This window comes from Arachis ipaensis, chromosome B4, assembly GCF_059453495.1.
Source record: "Arachis ipaensis isolate K30076 ecotype BB chromosome B4, ASM5945349v1, whole genome shotgun sequence".
Lineage (NCBI taxonomy): Eukaryota > Viridiplantae > Streptophyta > Magnoliopsida > Fabales > Fabaceae > Arachis > Arachis ipaensis.
This window is the reverse complement of record NC_142439.1, coordinates 109522780-109535171: the sequence shown is the minus strand read 5'-3', so window position 1 is coordinate 109535171 and position 12392 is coordinate 109522780. Positions and strand designations below refer to the sequence as shown.

General features: G+C 35.6%; 1 protein-coding gene across 2 annotated transcripts; it reads left to right on the top strand.

Moving 5' to 3' along the window:
- The first annotated feature begins 3155 nt into the window (after positions 1–3155).
- LOC107639476 (uncharacterized) lies at positions 3156–8589 on the top strand. 2 transcript variants are annotated; one of them, XM_016342983.3, is made up of 7 exons: positions 3156–3464; positions 5011–5219; positions 5687–5737; positions 6029–6276; positions 7872–7985; positions 8082–8141; positions 8223–8589. In XM_016342983.3, exons 2-7 carry the CDS (start codon positions 5033–5035, stop codon positions 8301–8303), a joined length of 741 nt encoding a protein of 246 aa, XP_016198469.1. In that variant the 5' UTR covers positions 3156–3464; positions 5011–5032; the 3' UTR covers positions 8304–8589. The 2 variants fall into 2 exon arrangements, with proteins under 2 accessions (XP_016198469.1, XP_016198470.1); XM_016342984.3 differs by having other exon boundaries at positions 3237–3464; positions 5016–5219.
- The last annotated feature ends 3803 nt before the right edge of the window (positions 8590–12392 follow it).

Below are 12392 nucleotides of genomic sequence, written 5' to 3'. Positions count from 1 at the left end.
TTTTTATGGAGAGTTGTTTGCTATTTAGAGAGTTTTTTTCTTGTTTAGGATATTGGTCAAAGCATAGTTGTCAGAATCGAACCGATTAAACTACTAGTTTACTGGTTCAATCGATAAATTACTAGTTGAACAGGTAAAACCAGTCCCACATAAATAAAAATATAAAATAATATACAATAGTATCTTAATTTAACACAATAATAATAACAAAAAAATATACTCAGCTACAAGAATAATTAGGAACCTAATTTGATTACGAATAGAAAATATTCTCTAAAATAACATCCTCAAATATAGAAACAAGGAAAACATCAAATTCTCTATATGACCCTTTTCCACGATGATTCCATACCTTCAATAAAACCAATGATCCCCCAATTCTTGACCAAGTCAAACACTGATTACACCTCACTAAATTTGCAACCATTTCCCTCCAACATTGCTTAGAATAAAGAATCCACATAATCTTTAACATTGTTCGTCAGCAAAAACCAAAATCAACACAAATAGAACAATGTCAATCACCATACCTTTTCAATTTGCTTAGCTCTTTGGTATCCATCATAAAAAAATCACAAATTTAAGACCAATTCATAGAGAAAGCATACAAGTCAAGCCAAAAAATTAAAATTTTATATGAAATTTGAGAAAAGAGTCTCAAAGGGTTACTACCTTTGAAGGAAGAAGTCTTAATTTTGCAAGTATGAAGTGAAATTCGGAAGAGAAGGACCAAAAATTGTAACTTCAGTTTTCTGTTTATGCTAGAAGCTCTAGAATTCTGTCTCTCTTTGTGTATTATTTTCTGCTCCAAAAATGTCAAAATAAGCCAAAATAAGGACAGTAAAAATCAGGATTTCACACAAAGAATCAAGATTTCACAAGAATCCTAATTTCACACAAAAAACTTTCACAGTGTTTATCTTCTCTTCCTCTACAAGAATCAGAAATTCACAAATTCAACAAGTTATAATCAACAACAATATAAAATAAATAGATTCATAATAAACATAATTAATCATCAGTTATTTAATCAAATTAAAACCCAACTGAATAACTTAAAAAGATAAAAAATAAAAAACTAAGAGTGAGTTTCACAAAGACATGAAATACCAATTTGTCCGAGCACGGCGAAGCAGAATCTGGCAAGGGGAGGCAACAGCGACGGATGAGGATGCAGAGTAAGGAGACGCGACAGTGCAGGTTGCTTGGGAGCCACAGACGCGCCGACGTAGTGTCAAAAATACACCTGAGCTAGTGAGATGAACTAGAGGAGTCGACCGGAAATCACGAGTTCTGGAATTGGAGTGCGATTGAGAGTGACTGAGAGACTGGTGAAGTGGTGAGGAAGAGAAGCCTTCGAGCAGCCGTTTAGGATTAGGGATGTTCTCTCTCTCTCTCTCTCTCTCTCTCTCTAAATGAAATAGCGTCGTTTTTGTGTGGGGAGGAAAAATTTTTTTCTGAACCGGCCAATTTTTCCAAAACTGGCAGTTTTGACTATAATCGGACGGTCCAATCCGATTCGATTTGGTTTTTTATCTTGTCTGGTCAAATGACTTAACCGAATCAGCCTAAAATCTAATTTATCGATTTTTTGGTCCAACCGACTAATCTAATTCTTACCACTATGGGTCAAAGATATATCATTTGTGAAACAGATCGTGTAGAGAGGTCTTTACTCTCATTCAAACTATGGATGAAGCTTCTAGCTTTGAGCATTTCTTAAGCTAAAAGGCCCAGGACATCATACAATGAAACTGGTATGCTGAGCTTCGTTTGATTCAAAGAGATACTAACAAAGTGATAAATACTATAGTTAAATAGGCGCTAGTTGTGAACATTACTGATGCTAGATAGTCTTTAGTGTTTTTTTTTCTTTATTCTTTCTTTCCTTCTTTGTTTCTTTTTAAGTCACAAAAAAAAAAAAACTCTTCTACACCATACTCACACATATAATAATAAAGGTTCTATCTGTTATTTAGTATTAGTAAAATTTGAATCCAAATATATTTATTATAAGATATAGAAGATGACCACTAGACCAAGACCTTGCGTGTAAAGACATCATTTTTTTTTCACGATATTTTTCGACAGGTCAAAGACTAATCCGTCGTGGATCTGAACTCTACTTAAGGGTTTGTCGCTGACCAATAATTTTTTTTTTTTTGTATTTGACAGCATATTTTCATATAGGGGTGGCAATGGGGTAGGTAAGGGTAGGTTTTTGCCCTACCCGACCCCGCCCCTCCCTACAATAATCTGCATTGAACCCGCCCCGCTTCTACCCCGAGTAGTAAAATGTTAAACTCTAACCCACTCCTGCCTCTATCCGCCCCTATAATTATTAAAATCCAACAAAAAAAATTAAATTTTAAAATTTATATAACAATCATTACATACATAACATAAATTAAAATAAAATTTTAAATATAGTACAATATTATTAATCATTTTACTAATTATATTACATATATTATATATACCGGAGCGGGATTAACCTAAACTCAATCCCACCCGCCCCGCTCCGCCCAAAAACCCGCCCCGAACAGATAGGAACGGGTGGGTATCCACGAGTTTGGGTAGTATTACCACCCTTATTTTTATACAAATTTGTATAAAATTCATTCGATTAGTGTTCATGGCCCAGTCCGAAGACTTAGACCAAGCCAGTTCAGTTGAGCCAATTTAGTTCCCTTTCATGATTACTCGCCCATACTCCAAAAAAAAACTATTCCCCTTTGTCAGAGTTAGGGGTGACAACACTACCCAAACCCGCGGGTACCCATCCTGCTCCTACTCGCTCGGAGCGGGTAATTACCCGCCCCCGCACCGGAGCGGGTTCTTGGGGGGCGGGGCGGAGTCGGGTTTAGGTTAAACCCGCTCCGGTATATATAATATATGTAACATATATAAAATAATTAGTAAAATAATTAATAATATTATATCATATATAAATTTTTACTTTAATTTATGTTATGTATGTAAATGATGGTTATATAATTTTTAAAATTTTATTTTATTTGTTGAATTTAATAATTATAGGGGCGGGACGGGTACCCGCAGGAGCGGGTTAGGGTTTAAGATAAAGGGTTGGTAGAGCAAAAATCCGTCTCTATCCGCCCCGTTACCATCCCTAATCAGAACACTCAATTAGATTCGGGCCAAAACTCGGATTATCCGACCCGACCGACCCCGGTGAGGGAGTAAGTGAGTCATAATCAGATGCTAGGGGTTATTAGGGTAAGGGTACTAACATCCGACGCAGCGCTCCACTGCTGGCCACCTCGCAGCTCACACTGCCTCAACCCTGTGCCTCTACCCTCTGTCATCTTCTTCTTCTTCTTCTTCGTCGTTCTTACTCAGTGCCTCAACTCACTTCATCATTTGCGATTCAGCTCCCTCCATCAACATTCACGTTCAACCCTCTCTTCCTCACGTTGCCGCCGCCGTCTTCCTTGCAGCTGCAGGTAAACCACTGCTCATTTAATTTTTTATTTTACTTGAAAATCTGAAATAATCAAATAAATTTTAACTGAAATAACTAATTTTTTTTTTATTGCTTTGTCTGATTATAAATTTTAAATTGTTCTCATTTTTAAAATATGTTAATGCTTTAGCCTAGATTATATATTTTTTATGCTAACAACTACCGAGTTAGTATTGTTAGAAATGTTGATTGTCTGATATTAGCATTATTATGGTTGATTTCTCTGTTATTAGTTGGTTTAGGATGTTCCTTGTTCTTGTTTTGCTAACAATTACCGAGTTAGTATTGTGCATGTTGTTCTGATAATTGGTTGCATTGTCAAAAGATATATATGATATCTAGACCTAGTTTTCATCCCGTCTAGACGAGGTATAGTTGTGGCCTGAAAGTGATTAGGTTTCATTGGGTTAAGGGCCGGGTAAAGGTCAGGTTTAGGCCAAGACAAACCCAGTTTCGCCTGTTTCGTCTTTCATCTAACTTTAAAGCCGCATATCTTTTTCTAAGCCATCGCCATCATCCCATGGAGCTTCATAGACGCAATGGACAAACTTCACCGGCAGCACAGCAAGTTCCCTGTATTTTCCTCTTCTGTTCCTTCCTCCCTTCAGTGCCTCTCGCCAACATTTTGCTTGGTTTCGTTTCTTTTTGCCAATTTCATTGGCATTGTGGTAAATAAATACTAAAAAGAAAAATTTCTTGTACCATTATGGGAGTGCTGAAGCAATGTTCTTTGTTGGTTTTGGAGTATGAATTAAAACTGTAGAACACCATATCACATTATCATGTTTTTTAGCTGCTTAGTTCTTGAGTAATCAGCATTTCATAATTAGACAGAAAAGGATGTCTCAATTTTATTGGGAAATGTGGTCTGAGTGTGTTTTAGTGGACGAGATGATGTGTTGTATAAAGATACTCATTTTACAATCTGAACTGTAGGGACTCAGTTTCCAGTTTTTTAAATTATTATTGTTATTTTTTTATTTCTAATGCCTTATTCCTTGTTCCTTTGTGCTTCGTATGAATGTTTGTTAATTGAGGAGACCATGGATAAGTCAAGTAGAGCATAAACAATTAACAACATTGGAAGTTGGAACTATAAATCTATAACTAAAATGCTAGAAAGTAACAATGCAATCTAAACGTAACCTGTTGCCATTTTTTGCATTTTTTTTTCATTCCTTTGCTTAATCATGCTGGTGAGAATTGATGATTGAAGAAACTGTCAATAATACTAGAACAACTAACAACGTTAAAATTATGTGCTACACTGCTACCATAACATGTTTAATAATGTAATCCTTTTTCTTTCTCCGATAGTTGACTGCGTGATCCCTTGGTTATGTTGGTTATTGTACAATAATCTTGTAGATAAAATCAAGGGCTACAGTCGTTACCCAGGTTTCTGGTGTATCAACTTTATTTTCCACTTCTCCAGTTGTCCCTATTTCATTTGCAATCATATTGTTTACCATGTAATTATGATTATTATGGAATTGCCAAGTAAATCGTGCGTTATGTCATCCCAGTTCAGTTGACTTTTGAGGTCAAATGATAAAGAGGAGATTCTATAAGGTTGATCATGGTGGCCGGGATGCCTCAGATGCATCCTCTTCATCCTCTGACTCTGAGATAGAAGCTGAAGCAACTGATGAATCTGAATCCGAGGATGATGAAATGCTTGAACCTGAAGTAAAGCAGGATAATAATGATGATGATGCTGGCTCAGCATCCTCTGGTTAGTCCATTAACGTCTGGTTAATCTATCTGTCTGTCAAAAAATATTCTGAGCTATACATCAGATACACAATTGTATTTAAAAACATGTCAGTAACAGAGGATTTTTGTTTAAGCGTAGACCCCCCCCCCCCCCCCTTTCTCCCACACACACACACACACTCTCTCTCTCTCTTTTCTCCTTCATCATGTTTTATTTGTATGTTATTTAGAAATCATGCAGTTAACAATGTTGTTTTCTCATTCATCATGTTCTTATTTGAAGAGGAATAGTAATAGTAAAAGCTATAGGTCGTGGTAGTATAATGGATAGAATCATTTAATTTTTGTAACCATAAAAAAAAATCAATCTTCCAAAGTTTAATCTGAATGCAAATGGAAACACACAGCTTTTATTACATTGGAGGCTTGGTATCTTATAATAATGTTCATTACTTATTTACACCTTTTCAATTTTGCACAATTCAGGATACAAATGTGAGGATAGTTTTGGAAATGATGCTGATGCCAACTCGTCAGGTAGGGTGTCTGTTCTGTCAGCTCGAGTGCTTATCCTTGGCACAAATTTTGTATTTCGTTGATGATATTTCCAATTTCTAATTCAGCATCAGTATAAGATACTTGAGTGCAAGTCTGGACGCTGGTTTGCTTGAAATTTATTTTTTCATTTTTCCCATTCAATGTTTTTGAAGATAAATTTATGTCTCTTTCTGGGTATACTCTAGTCTTTCTACCTAAAAGTATATGCTTCTATTCTATTGTTCAGAAAATAACTCTATTTTGATTGCATTCACGTTCATGTAAGTGCAGGTTTGTTTTTAAGTGAAGATGATGATGGAACTTTAAATGAGAGACCAAAGAGCAAGAATAAAGAGTTGTCTAGACGTGATCATGAAGTATTGGAGAAAAAGTCTAAGGTCTTGGTGGATGAAAATAAATCAGTGCCAGTGGATGCATTGTCTTATATCTTAAAATGCAAGTCAGTTTTTAAGTGCAGGATATGTCCTAGGATTATCTGTTTGAATGAGGCAATGTTGAGGGATCACCTGCAGTCAAAGGTAATATGCACTTTTTCTTTTGGCAGTTTATTATGCTTTAACGGTATGCTCCAACCTTTTTAGATTTTGGAAGAAATCCATGTCATTTGTAAATATTGCCTAAAAGGTAGGGTTGGCAGGCAGTATCGGAACCTGCGGTACCCGCTCTGCCCCCACCTGGTCGGGGAGGCTAATTACCCGACCCAGTGCGGGACGGGTCTAGGATATACCCGTCCCATATAAGAAATTAGGGTTTTTTGTGCTGCCACTTCCCAGAGCCTCAGCCCCCAACCCCTCAAAGACCCTCAGACCTCACCACAGTACCTCACTCTTTCTTCTTCTAACTCAATCCACTAATCTCATTCTTCATCTTCTACCTCGAGCCCTGACCTCATCCTCTTCACCAATGGCGAAGAGTGTGAGGTCAAGGCTGAGGTAGAAGATGAAGAATGAGGATTGAGGAAGAAGATAGAGTGAGGTATTGTGGTGAGGTCTGAGGGTCTTTGAAGAGCCAGGGGGCTGAGGCTCTGGGAAGGGGAAGCACAAAAAAACCCCTATATATATATATATATATCGGGGCGGATATATCCTAAACTTGGGTCGGGTAATTGCCCCACCCCGACTGGGTGGAGAGCGGGTACCCACGGGTTCGGGTACTGCTGCCAGCACTACCCTCTCCACTGCCACCCCTAATAAAAGGACGTGGATTAGTATATCCTGCTGATTCAAGATTTGGTTGAGTTTTGACTGCAAAACCAAAGGGAGATATGATAAAGGTTATTTGGTTTTGTTGCTCTAGGATAGCATAGTTGTAACACACGTTTGAGCTTCTATGCACTACCTATGCTCTGAAGAATTAAGAACAATAGTTATTCCCTGATTGCATTTAGCTGATATCAGGATTTTAATCTAGGTTAGTGGTCCCAAGAGTAAATTAATTAAAATCAAAGTGAGAATAATATTCTTACAGAGGGATACTGCAACGGCGACTCTCAACACTATTATGTGATTGACAGTATCTAACGAGTCAAAATGACAACAGTTCTCTATAGAGGATGTGGTGTAGGCAACCACCCAGATCTGGTCTACTACCGGAACATATTTACATATGGGCAGCCCGGTGCACAAGCATCCTGAATTAACGTAGGATCCAGGAGAGAGCCGCATCCAAAGGTTGTAATGTACGCAAGCTAACATAGTAATTGCATCAGTGGTTGTTTCTATGGCTTGCACCCGTGACTTTGAGGTTACATGAAGACAGCTCAACCGTTGCTTCAAGGCTCCCCTTTTGTTATTATCAATGAGGAGGATAAGATATCATTTACTTAAGATATTTCCAATCCATCTAATTTCGTTAAATCTATTTGGTGATGCATAGATCGTCAACAAGGTAACCTGTGTAAGAGGAATAAAATCCTTAACACTAATCACAATTTTAAGGAGCATGTAGGTATGTGATATAGGTCCTATTCACTGGTTGAATGAAACACATCAAACTTCCCTTTCATTCAGCTTTTGAAAATATTATGAATAAACTTGCAAACGTCAACTGTCTACTTTTTTGTGGCATTGGAAAAATTCCTTTAATGGTAAAATCTAATGTTAATTTTCTTTAGAGACATGCTCACTCGGAAAAGCTACTTAATGAAGGCAGACTAAAGGCCATTCTCAACAGTGATGGCGAAATTGAGAACCTAGATGTCTCAGATGTCGAAGCCAACGATACCGAGGTTAGTGCTTTTCGACAGCTTAATTCCGTGCTATTACTTATTCAAGAAACTGATTTGTTATTGACATGCATTGAAAGCTAACTCATAACTTTCTAGGATGATGAAGACAAGGATCATTACAAAAGACAGCAGCAGAATAAGAAGAAATTCAAGAAGGTAAAGAGTTACTAGTATTTCAATTATCAGGAAGAGTTTAAATTTACACCCTAAAGATGATGAAAATCTATTAAATTGCAGAAAAGGGACCTTAATGTAAACTCAAGAAAAATGCAGTCACCGAAAGGTTCAGCCAAGAAAAAGGCAAAAAATGAGAACTGAGTTGGTTTCTATTCAAAAACTTGTGGAGCAATCTTTAACTGGTAGTATATGCAAACCCGTGCCAAGTTCTGAGTTCTCATATGTATGCTCCATTTATGGTGCCTTTCGAAACCTCGTTCCCTCCCCATTGTTCAATATTTTGTGTTTTCCTACCACAGTTTTAGATTGTTCAATGTGGTGATGCCCTTCGTACAATTTCCCAGAGCATTTCTTTTTATTAAAAAGAAAATGGATTATAGTAATGTATTGATTAATACTAATTAATGGAAAGAGTTAGCCTTGTAAAGAGTACTCGAGATTTACCGGGTTTGAAATTTTGCTGTCTACTCTTGTAGTTATATAATGTGAGGGAATTGTATGACGCATTTGAATAACTATGAAAGCCATGTACGAATCAGATACTAACAGGTAATCATCGAGTAAATAGTTATTTTTGCACTCAAAATTTTGATTTTAATATAGATTCTAATTTTTGTTTATGACAAAATGAACTTTCAAATATTAGCTTCGTTCGACAAAATAGATTAATACACTCATCACTTTAAAGGTTAATTTTGTCAAAAAAAAAAAAAAATTGGAGTCTAATTTGTCAAAATTAAAATTTTTTGGATGTTGAAATAGCTACTTGATAATAATCTCATCTTAAAGATACATTTGTGTTTGAGGCTGAATGGCTATTCAATGGAGTAGATTTAGCCAACTCAAATCCTAATCAAGGGACATGAATCAACAACAAATAACATTGCACTCATCAACTATTTAAAAGAAACAACGACGTGGTGATGATAGCTTAGTATTTAAAAGTTTGGGCAACGGTGAGAACAAATATGAATGTGGCTACGCTATTTTCATACCGGCTAAGGTGATTCCTGTCCATTAAAAAGAGATACTTCACCTTCAATTTTTTTATTTTGAGAAATTATGATTTTTTTTAAATTTGTTAAATAGTAATAAAAATTATTTTTTGGGATTTTTATTTGTAATCAGTAAGAATTTTAAATCTATACAAATTATTAGTAAATTTGTTTTTAAAAAAATTAATTCATAGATAGTGATTAAGTGAAGAAAGATTATTGTTAAAAGTAATATCAAATTGCAGTTTCAAGTCCTTTCAAAGAGAAAAAATAACATCAAACAAGAATGAGAGAAGAAAATGGTGATGTTGATGATATTGATATTGGTGTTAATTAATGATGGTAGAGAAAATAATGATATTAAAAAAATATGGTTGCATAATAGAAATAATAGAGGTAGAAGTTATAATGACGAGGATGAAAAAAGTGGTAGTAGTAGTAGTGATATAGTTGTTTTTGTTTGAGTGCCATTAAGTTGATAGAAAAAAATATTTTTCTATGAAAAAATATCTTTTTGTTGTGATAAGGCATGAGGTGGATGCCCATTAATGTTTGGGCGGCTAACTTTTTCAAGTGAAAAGTTTAGATTATCAAAGGAAGACTGAAATTAATTCTTTTACATTTTGTATGCCTATAAATAGGAGGTTAAGCCTCAGGCAAATAACACACAAAAAGCAATAAACAATTTTCTCTCTCTTTTATGTTGCAATACTTCTCTCTCTTTATATTTGTTACTTCTTCCTTATTTATTTATTTAGTTATTTTATAACACGTTATCAGCACGAAGCTCTAACGAAATTTTAGGAAGACTCCAAGTAATAAATTTTTATTATGTTGAAGCTCTCTCATCTTGAATTTAATGCTCTTGATATATCTAGAAATAATTATTTATCATGGATACTAGATGTTAAAATCTATCTTGATTTAATGGATCTTGAAGATACCATTAAGGCTAAAAATAATGCATCCCAGAAGGATAAAGCCAAAGCCATGATTTTTCTTCGTCGTCATGTTGATGTATGATTGAAAAATGAGTATTCCACATTAAAAGATCCTGCAGATCTGTGGAAAGACCTTGAAGAAAGGTACAATCATAAAAAAACGGTGATACTTCCTCAAACCCGATATGTTAGAAAACTTTCTCAACCTTCCATGCCTCGGATGTGCTTCTACAGCAGCAGTATCGAGAAAAAGGATTTAAAAAGTATTTTGAATTAATTTCTTGCCTTCTTGTTGCTGAATGCAACAATGAATTACTTTTAAGGAATCATGAAGCGCGCCCAGCTGGCGCCGCCCCATTTCCTGAAGTAAATACGGCAAATTATAACCCCAGAAGAGGTAAATGGCAAGATTTTGATAACAAGAAAAATTATGGAAGGAAAAAAATTATGTTCATAAGAAAGGATCTCACCAGAAGTGTGATAAAGAAAGAAACAATGGGCAAAGTATATCAATTGAGGATAAATGCTTCCGTTGTGGTGGAAATGGCCATTGGTCACGTACCTGTCGTACCCCAAGGCACCTAGTTGATCTTTATCAAGCATCCTTGAAAAAGGATGACAAAGGAAAGGAAACAAATTTTGTTTCAAATTATGAAAATTCCACCACTCATTATGATGTATCTAATTTCTTCGAGGATCCTGAAGGAAATATTGGCTATTTGATCAATGATGGAATAGTTTGATATGTGTATGTATTTGTTAAGTATTCATGTGAATAATTTTATTGTGCATGTACTTCTACTCATTTTATTATTATTATCATTTGTCTTTGAAGAAAAATGGTAAGGACATATTCTGAAGATATTTGCCTTGCGGATAGTGCAAGTTCGCACACTATTCTTAAAAGTGATATATATTTTACCCATCTTGTGCCAAAAGAAGAATATGTTAATACTATTATTGGCTCAGGCAATGTGATAGAAGGCTCCGGAAGAGCTATAATTTTGTTTCCTGGAGGAACAAAATTTATAATAAATAATGCACTATTATCTACCAAGTCCCTGAGGAACTTGTTGAGTTTTAAAGATATTCGCCGAAAGGGATATCATGTTGAGACAATGAATGAGGAAAATCATGAGTATTTATGTATCACAACTCATGATTCAAATAAGAAAGTTATATTAGAAAAATTATCCTCACTTTCATCCGAATTGTATTATACCAAGATTAGTGCAATTGAATCACATGCCATTGTAAACCAGAAGTTTATTAGCCCAAATGAATTCAAAACTTGGCATGATAGATTGGGTCATCCGGGAACAACCATGATGAGGAGAATTATTGAAAACTCTCATGGACATTCACTAAAGAACCAGAAGATTCTTAAATCTAGTGAATTTTGTTGTGCTGCATGTTCTTATGGGAAGTTAATTTTAAGGTCATCACCAGTAAAGATTGGATTTGAGTCCCCTGAATTCCTAGAAAGGATTCAAGGTGATATATGTGAATCTTTTAGATATTTTATGGTCCTGATAGACACATCTTCGAGATGGTCACATGTGTGCTTATTATCTTCTCGCAACCTGGCGTTTGCGAGATTACTGGCTCAAATTATTCGATTAAAAGCACAATTTTTAGAAAATCCAATCAAAACAATTCGTCTTGATAATGTTGGTGAATTTACTTCCCAAGCATTTAATGCTTATTGTATGGCTAATGGAATAAGTGTTGAACATCCAGTAGCTTATGTTCACACACAAAATGGGTTAGCAGAATCACTTATTAAACGTTTCCAATTGATTGCTAGACCCCTTACTTATGAGAACAAATCTCCCAACTTCGGTTGGGGGCATGCTATTTTACATGCCGCAGTACTTATTCGTTTGAGGCCAACGAGTTACCATAAGTTCTCTCCTATGCAATTAGCTTTTGGCCAGCAGCCAAATATTTTCCATTTAAGAATTTAGGTGTGCGATATATGTTCCAATTGTACCACCTAATCGCAACAAAATGGGACCCCAAAGAAAATTGGGATATATGTTGGATATGATTCTCCCTCTATAGTGAGGTATCTTGAGATACAAACTGGAGATGTATTTAAAGCCTGGTTTGCGGATTGTCATTTTGATGAATCAAAATTTCCAACATTAGGGGGAGAGAATAAGCTTCCTGAAAAGAAACTTAATTGGAATGCATCATCGTTGATGCATTTAGATCCTCGATCAGGGCAATGTGAACTAGAAGTTCAAAAGATTATACATTTGCAAAGAATAGCAAATGAATTGCCTGATGCA